This window comes from Oncorhynchus gorbuscha, unplaced genomic scaffold (assembly GCF_021184085.1).
Source record: "Oncorhynchus gorbuscha isolate QuinsamMale2020 ecotype Even-year unplaced genomic scaffold, OgorEven_v1.0 Un_scaffold_437, whole genome shotgun sequence".
NCBI lineage: Eukaryota > Metazoa > Chordata > Actinopteri > Salmoniformes > Salmonidae > Oncorhynchus > Oncorhynchus gorbuscha.
Window position 1 is genome coordinate 197827 of NW_025745283.1, and position 19759 is coordinate 217585.

At 43.8% G+C, this 19759-nt stretch overlaps 1 protein-coding gene across 2 annotated transcripts; it reads left to right on the forward strand.

Annotated features, from left to right (window-relative positions):
• The first annotated feature begins 441 nt into the window (after positions 1-441).
• On the forward strand, positions 442-12964 carry LOC124018222 (peripheral myelin protein 22-like). 2 transcript variants are annotated; one of them, XM_046333480.1, is made up of 5 exons: positions 442-599; positions 1439-1528; positions 4833-4926; positions 10228-10368; positions 11649-12964. In XM_046333480.1, exons 2-5 carry the CDS (start codon positions 1451-1453, stop codon positions 11804-11806), a joined length of 471 nt encoding a protein of 156 aa, XP_046189436.1. In that variant the 5' UTR covers positions 442-599; positions 1439-1450; the 3' UTR covers positions 11807-12964. The 2 variants fall into 2 exon arrangements, with proteins under 2 accessions (XP_046189436.1, XP_046189437.1); XM_046333481.1 differs by lacking the exon at positions 442-599 and adding an exon at positions 920-1161.
• Positions 12965-19759: the final 6795 nt, after the last annotated feature.

The window sequence follows — 19759 nt, forward strand, 5'->3', positions numbered from 1 at the left end:
AGAATGTAAAATAAACGCGAAGCCTCAATGAATATAGTATTGATGATTGAAAAAACATATTTTTCTTAAAATATATGAATTGGTTGACATGATAGATAGATCAAATAAGAACACTGAAATTAGATAGTTGATGTGTTTAGTTTTCTGTCCCTACAAAGTGTTTTTAGTGAACGATTTTACAGCAGTGTGGGAATAAAAAAATGAAATACCCATCGAAAAGAGACCAATTTGTTTATTTTCTACTCCAACCACCCTTGTTAAAATGTCATCTGCAACGACACACTGGCTAAGCAATTTCCAAGGAACGTTTAACTTGAATACCACTGTGGGGTTGGTAGCAGCCTTTAGCCTGCTGTATAGTTCAGGAAAACAAACAGTTCCCAAATAATAGTTGGAGCGGGAGCCTAGCGGCAGTGACGAACCGACGTGCGTAGGGCGGTGTTCTCACGTAAAGAAAAGCGTGCGTGTGGCTGTGGTACATCTGGAATAGTGCTTCTCGTATCTACAGCGGGATCTGTGCACTAGCTGGGATCGCTTCAACTCCTTAAACTCTTTGACACTCATTTTTAAAGGGACATTTACCACAGCCGTTGCTTTCTGTAAGTTGATACAATATGGAATTTTAATTTACCGTTTTTTAAAATTTTCTTTCAAAGGATGAATATCCCGATAGTTTTATTGATTTCATTTCTCCTCCTCCCACTAACGGAATGTATAAACTTTATTCTTGGAGTTTAATCAAGTTGGATTTATTTATTTTCATCTGATTGGCCCACAGCTGCGTTTTCATCAATTATTCGAATTTATTTTTGATAAATTGTAATCGAATAGTTTTTGGGGGGGAGTTTGTAGAATTCTTGAACGACTCATCGTTTCATTTTGTCTAGTAAATAACGGTCCACTCCAGACAGGCGCACAACCGAGCTGCGTTGGTGGAGTTCTCCACAGGCATATCGAGCTGCGTTGGTGGAGTTCTCCACAGGCATATCGAGCTGTTTTGATCATGCATTGATTTGCATTTCGTTTTATATCTCAACTCGGCTACTCACTTGTCGTTTCAAAACGTCTATGGAAACTTTCTAAGTAGAGTGCGACTGTTGTTGTTTATATATTTTATTTTTTTCCCAACGATGTGCTCTCTGCTGCATTAATAATATTGATGTACGTGTTTAATTGGTTGTAAATATTTTACATTGTTCTCAAGACTATAGTCTTGAGGAGTTGGGACATTCCTCTAACTCCGTGCATTTATCCACTCCAATGTTACGGGATTCATACTTTTCAATTTGAAGTAAACATATGGGTTTGATGAGTAAATGTGGAAATTGCGCCACCTGGTGTCATTATGAAGTACCACTTCAAGTAATTGATGCTGAATCAGTACGGTAGACCTCTGGTCTGATACCTGTGGTTCCTGTGTGTTTGTCTCCACGTGTAGATCTATCAGAAAATGCTGCTCATCCTGCTCGGAGTGCTCATCTTGCACCTCATCATCCTGGTCTTACTGTTTGTCTCAACAATTGCCAATGTGAGTAACTATGATATTGTTGTCTATACCCTACTATAATACAATGTGAGTAGCTATGATATTGCTGCCTACTGTACTATAGCACTGTGTGTGTGTGTGGGGGGGGGGGGAGGTGTGTGTGTGTGTGTGTCAGTAAGACAGTGTAGTCAATAGGGGCTATCCAGGCTTGTTTAACCATCTGGGACAGGGCAGGGTCGCTTCAATTAACTGATGTGTCAGATCTGGGCTCAAATATTTCAGCATTTGCTTGAACCTGAATCACGCCAAATGGGCGTGGTTGCTTGCACTTTTGGGACGACACTATATAATGTGATTGGTTCCATTGTGTCCAGACAAGCTGGATCAAGCTAAAGTTTTAGAGAGTAGACAAATGCTATTTGAACCCGTGTGAGGTGATGGGCGTATGTAGTTTCACGATGGACCTGGGAACCTCTTGTCCTACTTTTAGCAGGCTATGCACATGTTGTGGTAGTGGTGGGGGGGGTTGAGTTCATTGAGTGTTCTGTGTTTTAAGGCTGTTTCATAGATGTGTCTGGGTGTTAAGGCTGTTTCATAGATGTGTCTGGGTGTTAAGGCTGTTTCATAGATGTGTCTGGGTGTTAAGGCTGTTTCATAGATGTGTCTGTGTGTTAAGGCTGTTTCATAGATGTGTCTGGGTGTTAAGGCTGTTTCATAGATGTGTCTGGGTGTTAAGGCTGTTTCATAGATGTGTCTGGGTGTTAAGGCTGTTTCATAGATGTGGCTGGGTGTTAAGGCTGTTTCATAGATGTGTCTGGGTGTTAAGGCTGTTTCATAGATGTGTCTCGGTGTTAAGGCTGTTTCATAGATGTGTCTGGGTGTTAAGGCTGTTTCATAGATGTGTCTGGGTGTTAAGGCTGTTTCATAGATGTGTCTGGGTGTTAAGGCTGTTTCATAGATGTGTCTGGGTGTTAAGGCTGTTTCATAGATGTGTCTGGGTGTTCTGTGTTTTAAGGCTGTTTCATAGATGTGTCTGGGTGTTAAGGCTGTTTCATAGATGTGTCTGGGTGTTCTGTGTTTTAAGGCTGTTTCATAGATGTGTCTGGGTGTTCTGTGTTTTAAGGCTGTTGAATAGATGTATTTGGGTGTTCTGTGTTTTAAGGCGGTTTCATAGATGTATCTGGGTGTTCTGTGTTTTAAGGCTGTTTCATAGATGTATCTGGGTGTTAAGACTGTTTCATAGATGTGTCTGTGTTTTAAAGCTGTTTCATAGATGTATCTGGGTGTTCTGTGTTTTAAGGCTGTTTCATAGATGTGTCTGTGTTTTAAAGCTGTTTCATAGATGTATCTGGGTGTTCTGTGTTTTAAAGCTGTTTCATAGATGTGTCTGTGTTTTAAAGCTGTTTCATAGATGTATCTGGGTGTTCTGTGTTTTAAGGCTGTTTCATAGATGTGTCTGTGTTTTAAGGCTGTTTCATAGATGTATCTGGGTGTTCTGTGTTTTAAGGCTGTTTCATAGATGTATCTGGGTGTTAAGACTGTTTCATAGATGTGTCTGTGTTTTAAAGCTGTTTCATAGATGTATCTGGGTGTTCTGTGTTTTAAGGCTGTTTCATAGATGTATCTGGGTGTTAAGACTGTTTCATAGATGTGTCTGTGTTTTAAAGCTGTTTCATAGATGTATCTGGGTGTTCTGTGTTTTAAGGCTGTTTCATAGATGTGTCTGTGTTTTAAAGCTGTTTCATAGATGTATCTGGGTGTTCTGTGTTTTAAAGCTGTTTCATAGATGTGTCTGTGTTTTAAAGCTGTTTCATAGATGTATCTGGGTGTTCTGTGTTTTAAAGCTGTTTCATAGATGTGTCTGTGTTTTAAAGCTGTTTCATAGATGTATCTGGGTGTTCTGTGTTTTAAAGCTGTTTCATAGATGTGTCTGTGTTTTAAGGCTGTTTCATAGATGTATCTGGGTGTTCTGTGTTTTAAGGCTGTTTCATAGATGTGTCTGTGTTTTAAGGCTGTTTCATAGATGTATCTGGGTGTTCTGTGTTTTAAGGCTGTTTCATAGATGTATCTGGGTGTTCTGTGTTTTAAAGCTGTTTCAGCGTTTTAGCAACTGTTCAAGCAATAATCAATAATCAAAAGATCATTGTAAGTAATAATCAAAAGATCATTGTAAGCATCTGAGAACCCAAAAAGTGATCTTGCTTAGCCTAGATATACGTGTTTATTACTTCTATGTTGAATGGGCGTAGATAGAGATGGCTTTCTTACTGCAGCCAAGTGCATCTGTGTGTGATATCAGTGTGTCGTGTACTGACACAGAGTCTATGGATGTGGCTGGGTGTTCTATGGGTAATGTTGTGTTGTGGGTGTGTTGTTTATTTTCATTGTGTTGTGTTGTGTTGTGGGTGTGTCGTTTATATTCATTGTGTTGTGTTGTTTATATTCATTGTGTTGTGTTGTGGGTGTGTTGTTTATTTTCATTGTGTTGTGGGTGTGTCGTTTATATTCATTGTGTTGTGGGTGTGTTGTTTATTTTCATTGTGTTGTGTTGTGGGTGTGTCGTTTATTTTCATTGTGTTGTGTTGTGGGTGTGTCGTTTATTTTCATTGTGTTGTGTTGTGGGTGTGTTGTTTATTTTCATTGTGTTGTGTTGTGGGTGTGTCGTTTATATTCATTGTGTTGTGGGTGTGTCGTTTATTTTCATTGTGTTGTGTTGTGGGTGTGTCGTTTATATTCATTGTGTTGTGGGTGTGTCGTTTATATTCATTGTGTTGTGTTGTGGGTGTGTCGTTTATATTCATTGTGTTGTGTTGTTTATATTCATTGTGTTGTGTTGTGGGTGTGTTGTTTATATTCATTGTGTTGTGTTGTGGGTGTGTCATTTATTTTCATTGTGTTGTGTTGTTTATATTCATTGTGTTGTGTTGTGGGTTTGTCATTTATTTTCATTGTGTTGTGTTGTTTATATTCATTGTGTTGTGTTGTGGGTGTGTCGTTTATTTTCATTGTGTTGTGGGTGTGTCGTTTATTTTCATTGTGTTGTGGGTGTGTCGTTTATTTTCATTGTGTTGTGTTGTGGGTGTGTCGTTTATTTTCATTGTGTTGTGTTGTGGGTGTGTCGTTTATTTTCATTGTGTTGTGTTGTGGGTGTGTCGTTTATATTCATTGTGTTGTGGGTGTGTCGTTTATTTTCATTGTGTTGTGGGTGTGTCGTTTATTTTCATTGTGTTGTGTTCTGGGTGTGTCGTTTATTTTCATTGTGTTGTGTTGTGGGTGTGTTGTTTATTTTCATTGTGTTGTGTTGTGGGTGTGTTGTTTATTTTCATTGTGTTGTGTTGTGTTCCAGGCCTGGACTGTAGGAGGAACCAAGAATACTGACCTGTGGTACAGCTGTCTCACTACTAACGCAGGATATCACTGCAGTTCTGCCAGCAATGAAGGTTTGTCGAAGACACTAGTACCAAAGATGGTGGATAAAGAGCATATTTTACTCAGATGGTTTACCACTGAAAAACATGGACACGGTTCCTGTCTGTCTAAGTTGGGCCTTTCCTCATGAGCAGGCTTTTCCCACATGAGCTCACGATTCCTCTATAATAACTGACATGAGCTCACGATTCCTCTATAATAACTGACATGAGCTCACGATTCCTCTATAATAACTGACATGAGCTCACGATTCCTCCATAATAACTGACATGAGCTCACGATTCCTCTATAATAACTGACATGCTGACTGTTCCTCCATAATATCTGTTATGCTGACTGTTCCTCCATAATATCTGTCATGCTGACTGTTCCTCCATAATATCTGTCATGCTGACTGTTCCTCCATAATATCTGTCATGCTGACTGTTCCTCCATAATATCTGTCATGCTGACTGTTCCTCCATAATATCTGTCATGCTGACTGTTCCTCCATAATATCTGTCATGCTGACTGTTTCCTCCATAATATCTGTCATGCTGACTGTTCCTCCATAATATCTGTCATGCTGACTGTTCCTCCATAATATCTGTCATGCTGACTGTTCCTCCTCCATAATATCTGTTATGCTGACTGTTCCTCCATAATATCTGTTATGCTGACTGTTCCTCCATAATATCTGTCATGCTGACTGTTCCTCCATAATATCTGTCATGCTGACTGTTCCTCCATAATATCTGTCATGCTGACTGTTCCTCCATAATATCTGTCATGCTGACTGTTCCTCCATAATATCTGTCATGCTGACTGTTCCTCCATAATATCTGTCATGCTGACTGTTCCTCCATAATATCTGTCATGCTGACTGTTCCTCCATAATATCTGTCATGCTGACTGTTCCTCCATAATATCTGTCATGCTGACTGTTCCTCCATAATATCTGTCATGCTGACTGACTGTTCCTCCATAATATCTGTCATGCTGACTGACTGTTCCTCCATAATATCTGTCATGCTGACTGACTGTTCCTCCATAATATCTGTCATGCTGACTGTTCCTCCATAATATCTGTCATGCTGACTGACTGTTCCTCCATAATATCTGTCATGCTGACTGACTGTTCCTCCATAATATCTGTCATGCTGACTGACTGTTCCTCCATAATATCTGTCATGCTGACTGACTGTTCCTCCATAATATCTGTCATGCTGACTGTTCCTCCATAATATCTGTCATGCTGACTGACTGTTCCTCCATAATATCTGTCATGCTGACTGTTCCTCCATAATATCTGTCATGCTGACTGTTCCTCCATAATATCTGTCATGCTGACTGACTGTTCCTCCATAATATCTGTCATGCTGACTGACTGTTCCTCCATAATATCTGTCATGCTGACTGTTCCTCCATAATATCTGTCATGCTGACTGTGTCCTCCATAATATCTGTCATAATATCTGTGACTGTTCCTCCATAATATCTGTGCACTGTTCCTCCATATTATCTGGCATGCTGACTGTTCCTCCATAATATCTGTCATGCTGACTGACTGTTCCTCCATATTATCTGTCATGCTGACTGTTCCTCCATAATACCTGTCATGCTGTCATGCTGACTGTTCCTCCATAATATCTGTCATGCTGACTGTTCCTCCATAATATCTGTCATGCTGACTGTTCCTCCATAATATCTGTCATGCTGACTGTTCCTCCATAATATCTGTTATGCTGACTGTTCCTCCATAATATCTGTCATGCTGACTGTTCCTCCATAATATCTGTCATGCTGACTGACTGTTCCTCCATAATATCTGTCATGCTGACTGACTGTTCCTCCATATTATCTGTCATGCTGACTGTTCCTCCATAATATCTGTCATGCTGACTGTTCCTCCATAATATCTGTCATGCTGACTGTTCCTCCATAATATCTGTCATGCTGACTGTTCCTCCATAATATCTGTCATGCTGACTGTTCCTCCATAATATCTGTCATGCTGACTGACTGTTCCTCCATAATATCTGTCATGCTGACTGTTCCTCCATAATATCTGTCATGCTGACTGACTGTTCCTCCATATTATCTGTCATGCTGACTGTTCCTCCATATTATCTGTCATGCTGACTGTTCCTCCATAATATCTGTCATGCTGACTGACTGTTCCTCCATAATATCTGTCATATTGACTGACTGTTCCTCCATAATATCTGTCATGCTGACTGACTGTTCCTCCATAATATCTGTCATGCTGACTGACTGTTCCTCCATAATATCTGTCATGCTGACTGTTCCTCCATAATATCTGTCATGCTGACTGTTCCTCCATAATATCTGTCATGCTGACTGTTCCTCCATATTATCTGTCATGCTGACTGTTCCTCCATAATATCTGTCATGCTGACTGACTGTTCCTCCATAATATCTGTCATGACTGACTGTTCCTCCATAATATCTGTCATGCTGACTGACTGTTCCTCCATAATATCTGTCATATTGACTGACTGTTCCTCCATAATATCTGTCATGCTGACTGTTCCTCCATAATATCTGTCATGCTGACTGACTGTTCCTCCATAATATCTGTCATGCTGACTGTTCCTCCATAATATCTGTCATGCTGACTGACTGTTCCTCCATAATATCTGTCATGCTGACTGACTGTTCCTCCATAATATCTGTCATGCTGACTGTTCCTCCATAATATCTGTCATGCTGACTGTTCCTCCATAATATCTGTCATGCTGACTGACTGTTCCTCCATAATATCTGTCATGCTGACTGTTCCTCCATAATATCTGTCATGCTGACTGTTCCTCCATAATATCTGTCATGCTGACTGTTCCTCCATAATATCTGTCATGCTGACTGTTCCTCCATAATATCTGTCATGCTGACTGTTCCTCCATAATATCTGTCATGCTGACTGTTCCTCCATAATATCTGTCATGCTGACTGTTCCTCCATAATATCTGTCATGCTGACTGTTCCTCCATAATATCTGTCATGTTGACTGTTCCTCCATAATATCTGTCATGCTGACTGTTCCTCCATAATATCTGTCATGCTGACTGTTCCTCCATAATATCTGTCATGCTGACTGTTCCTCCATAATATCTGTCATGCTGACTGACTGTTCCTCCATAATATCTGTCATGCTGACTGACTGTTCCTCCATAATATCTGTCATGCTGACTGTTCCTCCATAATATCTGTCATGCTGACTGTTCCTCCATAATATCTGTCATGCTGACTGTTCCTCCATAATATCTGTCATGCTGACTGTTCCTCCATAATATCTGTCATGCTGACTGTTCCTCCATAATATCTGTCATGCTGACTGACTGTTCCTCCATAATATCTGTCATGCTGACTGACTGTTCCTCCATAATATCTGTCATGCTGACTGACTGTTCCTCCATAATATCTGTCATGCTGACTGTTCCTCCATAATATCTGTCATGCTGACTGTTCCTCCATAATATCTGTCATGCTGACTGACTGTTCCTCCATAATATCTGTCATGCTGACTGACTGTTCCTCCATAATATCTGTCATGCTGACTGTTCCTCCATAATATCTGTCATGCTGACTGTTCCTCCATAATATCTGTCATGCTGACTGTTCCTCCATAATATCTGTCATGCTGACTGACTGTTCCTCCATAATATCTGTCATGCTGACTGACTGTTCCTCCATAATATCTGTCATGCTGACTGTTCCTCCATAATATCTGTCATGCTGACTGTTCCTCCATAATATCTGTCATGCTGACTGTTCCTCCATAATATCTGTCATGCTGACTGACTGTTCCTCCATAATATCTGTCATGCTGACTGACTGTTCCTCCATAATATCTGTCATGCTGACTGTTCCTCCATAATATCTGTCATGCTGACTGACTGTTCCTCCATAATATCTGTCATGCTGACTGACTGTTCCTCCATAATATCTGTCATGCTGACTGTTCCTCCATAATATCTGTCATGCTGACTGTTCCTCCATAATATCTGTCATGCTGACTGACTGTTCCTCCATAATATCTGTCATGCTGACTGACTGTTCCTCCATATTATCTGTCATGCTGACTGACTGTTCCTCCATAATATCTGTCATGCTGACTGTTCCTCCATAATATCTGTCATGCTGACTGACTGTTCCTCTATAATATCTGTCATGCTGACTGTTCCTCCATAATATCTGTCATGCTGACTGTTCCTCCATATTATCTGTCATGCTGACTGTTCCTCCATATTATCTGTCATGCTGACTGTACCTCCATAATATCTGTCATGCTGACTGACTGTTCCTCCATAATATCTGTCATGCTGACTGTTCCTCCATAATATCTGTCATGCTGACTGTTCCTCCATAATATCTGTCATGCTGACTGACTGTTCCTCCATAATATCTGTCATGCTGACTGACTGTTCCTCCATAATATCTGTCATGCTGACTGACTGTTCCTCCATAATATCTGTCATGCTGACTGTTCCTCCATAATATCTGTCATGCTGACTGACTGTTCCTCCATAATATCTGTCATGCTGACTGACTGTTTCCATGTCATGTTGAGTTCCTCCTCTGGTTGTATGACATGTTCCTCCATAATTGTCTGTCATGCTGACTGACTGTTCCTGTCATGTTAACCTCCTCTGTTTGTATGTCATGTTGACTGTTCCTCTAATATCTGTCATGCTGACTGACTCCTCTGGTAATATCTGTCATGCTGACTGTTCCTCCATTGTATCTGTCATGCTGACTGACTGTTCCTCTGGTTGTATGTCATGTTGACTGTTCCTCCTCTGGTTGTATGTCACTGTTCCTCCTCTGTTTGTGATGTCCTCCATGTTCTGTCATGACCTCCTCTGGTTGTATGTCATGTTGACCTCCTCTGGTTGTATGTCATGTTGACTGTCCTCTGGTTGTATGTCATGCTGAGACTGTTCCTCTGGTTGTATGTCATGTTAGACCTCCTCTGGTTGTATGTCATGTTGACCTCCTCTGTTTGTATGTCATGTTAGACCTCCTCTGGTTGTATGTCATGTTAGACCTCCTCTGGTTGTATGTCATGTTAGACCTCCTCTGGTTGTATGTCATGTTAGACCTCCTCTGGTTGTATGTCATGTTAGACCTCCTCTGTTTGTTTGTCATGTTAGACCTCCTCTGGTTGTATGTCATGTTAGACCTCCTCTGGTTGTATGTCATGTTAGACCTCCTCTGGTTGTATGTCATGTTAGACCTCCTCTGGTTGTATGTCATGTTAGACCTCCTCTGGTTGTTTGTCATGTTAGACCTCCTCTGTCTCCTCTCTTCAGACTGGATCCAGGCGGTTCAGGCCCTCATGGTCCTGTCAGTGCTGTTCTGCCTCTTCTCTCTGGTCTTCTTCATGTGTCAGCTCTTCACCCTGGTCAAAGGAGGACGCTTTTTCTTCACCGCCGTCTTCCAGATACTCGCCAGTGAGTACGACCACTTATAAGGCTCAATGAATCCTTCATAACCTCTTCATAAAGGCCTACATAGACACTTCATAAAGTTGTTGGTATTGTTGGCCAGTGAGTACGACCACTTATAAGGCTCAATGAATCCTTCATAACCTCTTCATAAAGGCCTACATAGACACTTCATAAAGTTGTTGGTATTGTTGGCCAGTGAGTACGACCACTTATAAGGCTTAATGAATCCTTCATAACCTCTTCATAAAGGCATACATAGTCACTTCATAAAGTTGTTGGTCTTGTTGGCCAGTGAGTATCACATCCCATCACCCCGATTGTCTAATCTAGCCGGGTCCCCCGGTTTATACAAAGTTGTTTTATATTGGTGTCAACTAACAATGTTGGTGAGAAGAGGGCCTGGATGTTGTTCTGCAGGGAAAAACTGAATCTGTAAAAGACAGAGATGTTATAGCTCAGGTCAAAGTGGGAGGCTGCCCGTGGTGACCACGAGGGTTGTTTAACTGTCTCAATGTCAGGTCCCTTACTACGAGGGTTGGTTTACTCTCTCAATGTTAGGCTCTATACTACGAGGGTTGGTTATCTCTCTCAGTGTTAGGTCCCTTTATACGGGGGTTGGTTAACTGTCTCAGTATTAGGTCCTATACTACGAGGGTTGGTTAACTGTCTCGGTGTTAGGTCCCTTACTACGAGGGTTGGTTAACTGTCTCAGTATTAGGCCCTATGCTACGAGGGTTGGTTAACTGTCTCAGTATTAGGCCCTATGCTACGAGGGTTGGTTAACTGTCTCAGTATTAGGTCCTATACTATGAGGGTTGGTTAACTGTCTCAGTGTTAGGTCCCTTACTACGAGGGTTGGTCAACTGTCTCAGTGTTATGTGCCTTTCTATGAGGGTTGGTTTACTGTCATAATCTCTTAGTTGGAACCAAACTACATCTTGTGCTAGATATCTAACTCAATTTGCTTTAGTGGGTAGAGGTGGCTGGATTCAAAAATGCATTTTCTGCACATGGGCATAGAAACTAGCAGATTCAGCCTCTCAAAACAATAACAAAGCCTGTTACAAAATATTAGGTGTGTCAACTTGGAAGAAATTGATGATCTCCAACAGTCTAAAACTAGCAATGCCTTTTTTTCTGCTCTCTCTCTCTGCCCCTCCCTGTCCTCCCCTCTCTCTCTCTCTCTCTCTCTCTCTCTCTCTCTCTCTCTCTCTCTCTCTCTCTCTCTCTCTCTCTCTCTCTCTCTCTCTCTCTCTCTCTTCCTTTTCCCCCCCTCTCTCCAGGTCTGTTTGTGATGTGTGGAGCTATAATCTACACAGTAATGAGTCCGGATGGGGAGGAGGATGCTGCGTTTGGCTTTGCCTACATCCTGGCCTGGGTGTCCTTCCCTCTGTGTCTGGTCAGTGGTCTCATCTACATCGTACTGAGGAAGAGGGAATGAGAGAGGGATGGAGGCGGAGGTTAAGACCTCACACCACCACCAGCAGAACACAGCACTGTGCCCCAGGGTTGGGGTCAATTCCATTTGAATTCCAGTCGATTCAGGAAGTACACTAACATTCCAGTTCTCTTCAATGCTTCTTATTGAGGTTTACTTTCTGAATTGATAGAAATCCAAATGGAATTGACCCCAACCATGCTGTGCCCACTGACCACCAGAGGAGGCTGTTGAGGGGAGGATAAATGGCTCACATAGTGTTTGTTTTCCATCAAATACTTTGAGTATTCGATTAGATTGAGTGTTTGCACTTTTGGGATTATTCCATTGGTTTCATTTGTGCCAGGCAAGCTCCATCAAGCCCAGCTAAGGCATTTGTAAGAAAACAAATCATATTTGAACCCAAGTCTACATTATACATACCAATCACAGGTGGTCATGACTAAAGTGGAATCACTGGAATGGTTTCAAATACATCAAACACATGGAAACCATGGAAACCATGGAAACCATGGAAACCGTTCAATATGCTCCAGTTCCATCTTTTATTATGAGCCGTCCTCCCATCAGCAGCCCCCACTGACAGCCATGTGTGAGTAAACTACAGAGGAGAACAGACAGTCCATGTTACAGTGTAAAGATGTACATAGTGTCTATGGTTTTAGACATATTTATAACATTTTTTACATGACCTTTTGTACATAGTGTTGAGCTCAGTTCGTTGTCAGAGCTTGTTTTTTCCATATTTTCTCCTCTGTGCCAAAGAGATAAAGCTGTGATTTCAGCTTTTAGTAAAAAAGACAACACGTTTAAAGCCTTTTAAACAATTACTTGGCTTTACTATAGTGTAGTGTCAATGCCTAGCTTGTCATTGTCAAGCCAAACAACACCATTCCATAAATAGTTGTCCAGAAGGCCAGAACAGGCAATCAGGCTTCTCAAATCCTTCAGACAAAAGTGAATCCATACACAACATCAGTTTCCTTGATGAAGTGAAAATGAGGAAGTGTTTCAGTAGAACCAACAAATGATAATTGTGTTAATAACCATTACGACTTTGTCTCTGTCCTGTCCTGTATTGTCTATTAAGATTCTGAAGTGAAAATGAGGAAGTGTTTCAGTAGAACCAACAAATGATAATTGTGTTAATAACTTTTGTCTCTGTCTGTATATTGTCTATTAAGATTCTGAAGTGAAAATGTGTTTCAGCTATTCTATTCATTTGCTATTCATTCATTTTAACGATGCTTGAATTGTAAAACCTACTTGTTTTGTGTTGCCATTAAATGATTTGAACAATGTTACTGACTGGGGGCCCTTTTCTGTCCAATCTGTAAAAAGAAACCTGCTGTTTTTACATCTATATTCTGGTAAATAAAACCATTGAAAGAAGGTCTACTTGCTCGGCATGCAGCCAGGTCACACGTGATACAAGTCAGTATTCCATGTCCGTCCATGTCTGAGGACATCAGGAGATGACGTAGAAACCCACCACTACAGGGCTAGAGTCAGTATTCCAGTCTGAGGACATCGGGAGATGACGTGGAAACCCACCACTACAGGGCTAGAGTCAGTATTCCAGTCTGAGGGCATCGGGAGATGACGTGGAAACCCACCACTACAGGGCTAGAGTCAGTATTCCAGTCTGAGGGCATCGGGAGATGACGTGGAAACCCACCACTACAGGGCTAGAGTCAGTATTCCAGTCTGAGGGCATCGGGAGATGACGTGGAAACCCACCACTACAGGAGTGAGCCATCTAACCTTCAAGTAGGCTTTGGTTTTGCTCGGGCTCTGGGGACGGACGTCTGCCTCTGGATCCTCTGGTTGCATGTTTCAATCCAGGGATGGAAAGTTGTTTTCAACATTTTTGTTTGAAGCCTTTCACAAAGCTTAACATTACCTTAACCATTCAGAGTTAACGTCTAAACTTTACAATTCAGAATCAATGCCGAACCTTAACTGAACACTTCGAAATTTGACGTTTGAAACCATTTCAAAATTTGACATGTGACCTCCTCTAATGTCTAATTCTGACAAGAGACTGTGAGAACTTGTTTTGGCGTGGTCATTCAACCTCTGAGAACTGGGCTGATGTATAACGTCAGTACTGATCTGCACCACAGGGCAGCGCTGTAGTTCAGAGGTTAACAGCTGAGGAATCCAGAGAATCCAGAGGAGTAGAGAAGGGTAGAGAGGAATAGAGAGGAAATGAGAGGAGTAGAGAGGAGTAGAGAGAGGAGTAGAGAGGAGTAGAGAGGAGTAGAGAGAGGAATAGAGAGAGGAGTAGAGAGGAGTAGAGAGGAGTAGAGAGGAGTAGAGAGGAGTAGAGAGGAGTAGAGAGGAAAGAGAGGAAAGAGAGGAAAGGAGAGAAGGAGGAGTAGAGAGGAGTAGAGAGGAAAGAGAGGAGTAGAGAGGAAGAGGAGAGGAGAGGAAAGGAGAGGAAAGGAGAGGGAGTAGAGAGGAGTAGAGAGGAAGAGGAGAGAGGAGTAGAGAGGAGTAGAGAGGAGGAGAGGAAAGGAGAGGGAGTAGAGAGGAGTAGGAGAGGAAAGGAGAGGGAGTAGAGAGAGGGAGTAGAGAGAAAGGAGAGGGAGTAGAGAGGAAAGGAGAGGAAAGGAGGGAGTAGAGAGGAGTAGAGAGGAAGAGAGGAGTAGAGAGGAGTAGAGAGGAGGAGAGGGAGTAGAGAGGGAGTAGAGAGGAGTAGAGAGGAGTAGAGAGGAGTAGAGAGGAAAGGAGAGGGAGTAGAGAGGAGTAGAGAGGAGTAGAGAGGAGTAGAGAGGAGTAGAGAGGAGTAGAGAGGAGTAGAGAGGAAAGGAGAGGGAGTAGAGAGGAGTAGAGAGGAGTAGAGAGGAGTAGAGAGGAGTAGAGAGGAGTAGAGAGGAAAGGAGAGGAAAGGAGAGGAAAGGAGAGGGAGTAGAGAGGAGTAGAGAGGAGTAGAGAGGAAAGAGAGGAAAGTAGAGAAAGGAGAGGAGTAGAGAAGGGTAGAGAGGAAAGAGAGGAAAGGAGAGGAGTAGAGAGGAGTAGAGAGGAAAGGAGAGAGAGTAGAGAGGAGTAGAGAGGAGTAGAGAGGAGGAGAGAGAGGAGGAAATAGAGAGGAAAGGAGAGGAGTAGAGAGGAAAGGAGAGGGAGTAGAGAGGAATAGGAGAGGAGTAGAGAGGAAAGGAGAGAGGAGGGAGTAGAGAAGGGTAGAGAGGAAAGGAGAGGAGTAGAGAGGAGTAGAGAGGAGTAGAGAGTAGAGAGGAGAGAGGAGTAGAGAGGAGTAGAGAGGAGTAGAGAGGAAAGGAGAGGGAGTAGAGAGGAGTAGAGAGGAGTAGAGAGGAGTAGAGAGGAAAGGAGAGGGAGCAGAGAGGAGTAGAGAGGAGTAGAGAGGAGTAGAGAGGAGTAGAGAGGAATAGAGAGGAGAGAGGAAAGGAGAGGGAGTAGAGAGGAAAGGAGAGGAGTAGAGAGGAGTAGAGAGGAGTAGAGAGGAGTAGAGAGGAAAGGAGAGGGAGTAGAGAGGAGTAGAGAGGAGTAGAGAGGAAAGGAGAGGGAGTAGAGAGGAGTAGAGAGGAGTAGAGAGGAGTAGAGAGGAAAGGAGAGGGAGTAGAGAGGAAAGGAGAGGAAAGGAGAGGAGTAGAGAGGAAAGGAGAGGAGTAGAGAGGAGTAGAGAGGAGTAGAGCGGGAGTAGAGAGGAGTAGAGAGGAGTAGAGAGGAATAGAGAGGAGTAGAGAGGAAAGGAGAGGGAGTAGAGAGGAGTAGAGAGGAGTAGAGAGGAGTAGAGAGGAAAGGAGAGGGAGTAGAGAGGAGTAGAGAGGAGTAGAGAGGAATAGAGAGGAGTAGTGAGGAAAGGAGAGGGAGTAGAGAGGAAAGGAGAGGAGTAGAGAGGAGTAGAGAGGAGTAGAGAGGAAAGGAGAGGAAAGGAGAGGGAGTAGGGAGGAGTAGAGAGGAAATGAGAGGAAAGGAGAGGGAGTAGAGAGGAAAGGAGAGGAAAGGAGAGGGAGTAGAGAGGAAAGGAGAGGAAAGGAGAGGGAGTAGAGAGGAGTAGAGAGGAATAGAGAGGAATAGAGAGGAGTAGAGAGGAAAGGAGAGGAAAGGAGAGGGAGTAGAGAGGAAAGGAGAGGAAAGGAGAGGAAAGGAGAGGGAGTAGAGAGGAGTAGAGAGGAAAGGAGAGGGAGTAGAGAGGAGTAGAGAGGAGTAGAGAGGAAAGGAGAGGGAGTAGAGAGGAGTAGAGAGGAAAGGAGAGGGAGTAGAGAGGAATAGAGAGGAAAGGAGAGGGAGTAGAGAGAAATAGAGAGGAAAGGAGAGGGAGTAGAGAGGAAAGGAGAGGGAGTAGAGAGGAGTAGAGAGGAAAGGAGAGGGAGTAGAGAGGAATAGAGAGGAGTAGAGAGGAGTAGAGAGGAGTAGAGAGGAGTAGAGAGGAAAGGAGAGGGAGTAGAGAGGAGTAGAGAGGAGTAGAGAGGAGTATAGAGGAAAGGAGAGGGAGTAGAGAGGAGTAGAGAGGAAAGGAGAGGGAGTAGAGAGGAATAGAGAGGAAATGAGAGGGAGTAGAGAGGAATAGAGAGGAAAGGAGAGGGAGTAGAGGAGGTAGTAGAGAGGAAAGGAGAGGAGTAGAGAGGAGTAGAGAGGAGTAGAGAGGAATAGAGAGGAGTAGAGAGGAAAGGAGAGGGTAGAGAGGAGTAGAGAGGAGTAGAGAGGAAAGGAGAGGGAGTAGAGAGGAGTAGAGAGGAGTAGAGAGGAGTAGAGAGGAGTGAGAGAGGAAAAGAGAGGGAGTAGAGAGGAGTAGAGAGGAGTAGAGAGGAGTAGAGAGGAAAGGAGAGGGAGTAGAGGAGGAGTAGAGGAGTAGAGAGAGAGTATAGAGGAAAGGAGAGGGAGTAGAGAGGAGTAGAGAGGAAAGGAGAGGGAGTAGAGAGGAATAGAGAGGAAAGGAGAGGGAGTAGAGAGGAATAGAGAGGAAAGGAGAGGGAGTAGAGGGAAAGAGAGGAGTAGAGAGGAAAGGAGAGGAGTAGAGAGGAATAGAGAGAGGAGTAGAGAGGAGAGGGAGTAGAGAGGAGTAGAGAGGAGGAGAGGGAGTAGAGAGGAAAGAGGAGAGGGAGTATAGAGGAAGAGAGGAGTAGAGAGGAAAGGAAAGGAGAGGAGTAGAGAGGAATAGAGAGGAAATGAGAGGGAGTAGAGAGGAATAGAGAGGAAAGGAGAGGGAGTAGAGAGGAGTAGAGAGGAAAGGAGAGGGAGTAGAGAGGAGTAGAGAGGAGTAGAGAGGAATAGAGAGGAGTAGAGAGGAAAGGAGAGGGAGTAGAGAGGAGTAGAGAGGAGTAGAGAGGAAAGGTAGAGGGAGTAGAGAGAGAGTAGAGAGGAGTAGAGAAAAGAGTAGAGAGGAGAGAGAGAGGAGTAGAGAGGAAAAGAGAGGAGGGAGAGGGAAAGAGAGGGAGTAGAGGAGGAGGGAGTAGAGAGGAGTAGAGAGGAGTATAGAGGAGTATAGAAAGGAGAGGGAGTAAAGAGGAGTAGAGAGGAAAGGAGAGGGAGTAGAGAGGAATAGAGAGGAAATGAGAGGGAGTAGAGAGGAATAGAGAAAAGGAGAGAGTAGAGAGAGGAGTAGAGAGGAAAGGAGAGGAGAGTAGAGAGGAGTAGAGAGGAGTAGAGAGGAATAGAGAGGAGTAGAGAGGAAAGGAGAGGGAGTAGAGAGGAGTAGAGAGGAGTAGAGAGGAAAGGAGAGGGAGTAGAGAGGAGTAGAGAGGAGTAGAGAGGAATAGAGAGGAGTAGAGAGGAAAGGAGAGGGAGTAGAGAGGAAAGGAGAGGAGTAGAGAGTAAATGAGAGGAAAGGAGAGGGAGTAGAGAGGAAAGGAGAGGAAAGGAGAGGAAAGGAGAGGGAGTAGAGAGGAAAGGAGAGGAAAGGAGAGGGAGTAGAGAGGAGTAGAGAGGAATAGAGAGGAATAGAGAGGAGTAGAGAGGAAAGGAGAGGAAAGGAGAGGGAGTAGAGAGGAAAGGAGAGGAAAGGAGAGGAAAGGAGAGGGAGTAGAGAGGAAAGGAGAGGAAAGGAGAGGGAGTAGAGAGGAATAGAGAGGAATAGAGAGGAGTAGAGAGGAAAGGAGAGGGAGTAGAGAGGAGTAGAGAGGAAAGGAGAGGAAAGGAGAGGGAGTAGAGAGGAGTAGAGAGGAAAGGAGAGGAAAGGAAAGGGAGTAGAGAGGAGTAGAGAGGAATAGAGATGAATAGAGAGGAGTAGAGAGGAAAGGAGAGGGAGTAGAGAGGAGTAGAGAGGAGTAGAGAGGAAAGGAGAGGGAGTAGAGAGGGAGTAGAGAGGAGTAGAGAGGAGTAGAGAGGAGTAGAGAGGAAAGGAGAGGGAGTAGAGAGGAGTAGAGAGGAAAGGAGAGGGAGTAGAGAGGAATAGAGAGGAGTAGAGAGGAGTAGAGAGAGTAGAGAGGAGTAGAGAGGAAAGGAGAGGGAGTAGAGAGGAGTAGAGAGGAAAGGAGAGGGAGTAGAGAGGAATAGAGAGGAAAGGAGAGGGAGTAGAGAGGAAAGGAGAGGGAGTAGAGAGGAGTAGAGAGGAAAGGAGAGGGAGTAGAGAGGAATAGAGAGGAGTAGAGAGGAGTAGAGAGGAGTAGAGAGGAAAGGAGAGGGAGTAGAGAGGAGTAGAGAGGGAGTAGAGAGGAGTATAGAGGAAAGGAGAGGGAGTAGAGAGGAGTAGAGAGGAAAGGAGAGGGAGTAGAGAGGAATAGAGAGGAAATGAGAGGGAGTAGAGAGGAATAGAGAGAAAGGAGACAGAGTAGAGAGGAAAGGAGAGGGAGTAGAGAGGAGTAGAGAGGAATAGAGAGGAAAGGAGAGGGAGTAGAGAGGAAAGGAGAGGGAGTAGAGAGGAATAGGGAGGAAGGGAGAGGGAGTAGAGAGGAAAGGAGAGGGAGTAGAGAGGAATAGAGAGGAAAGGAGAGGGAGTAGAGAGGAAAGGAGAGGGGAGTAGAGAGGAGTAGAGAGGAATAGAGAGGAAAGGAGAGGGAGTAGAGAGGAAAGGAGAGGGAGTAGAGAGGAATAGAGAGGAAAGGAGAGGGAGTAGAGAGGAAAGGAGAGGGAGTAGAGAGGAAAGGAGAGGGAGTAGAGAGGAATAGAGAGGAAAGGAGAGGGAGTAGAGAGGAAAGGAGAGGGAGTAGAGAGGAGTAGAGAGGAATAGAGAGGGAGTAGAGAGGAAAGGAGAGGGAGTAGAGAGGAAAGGAGAGGAGTAGAGAGGAGTAGAGAGGAGTAGAGAGGAGTAGAGAGGAAAGGAGAGGGAGTAGAGAGGAGTAGAGAGGAGTAGAGAGGAGTAGAGAGGAAAGGAGAGGGAGTAGAGAGGAGTAGAGACGAGTAGACAGGAGTAGAGAGGAACGGAGAGGGAGTAGAGAGGAAAGGAGAGGAAAGGAGAGGGAGTAGAGAGGAGTAGAGAGGAAAGGAGAGGGAGTAGAGAGGAGTAGAGAGGAGTAGAGAGGAAAGGAGAGGGAGTAGAGAGGAGTAGAGAGGAAAGGAGAGGGAGTAGAGAGGAATAGAGAGGAAAGGAGAGGGAGTAGAGAGAAATAGAGAGGAAAGGAGAGGGAGTAGAGAGGAAAGGAGAGGGAGTAGAGAGGAGTAGAGAGGAAAGGAGAGGGTGTAGAGAGGAATAGAGAGGAGTAGAGAGGAGTAGAGAGGAGTAGAGAGGAAAGGAGAGGGAGTAGAGAGGAGTAGAGAGGAGTAGAGAGGAGTAGAGAGGAGTATAGAGGAAAGGAGAGGGAGTAGAGAGGAGTAGAGAGGAAAGGAGAGGGAGTAGAGAGGAATAGAGAGGAAATGAGAGGGAGTAGAGAGGAATAGAGAGGAAAGGAGAGGGAGTAGAGAGGAAAGGAGAGGGAGTAGAGAGGAGTAGAGAGGAATAGAGAGGAAAGGAGAGGAGTAGAGAGGAGTAGAGGAAAGGAGATGGAGTAGAGAGGAGTAGAGAGGAGTAGAGAGGAATAGAGAGGAGTAGAGAGGAAAGGAGAGGGAGTAGAG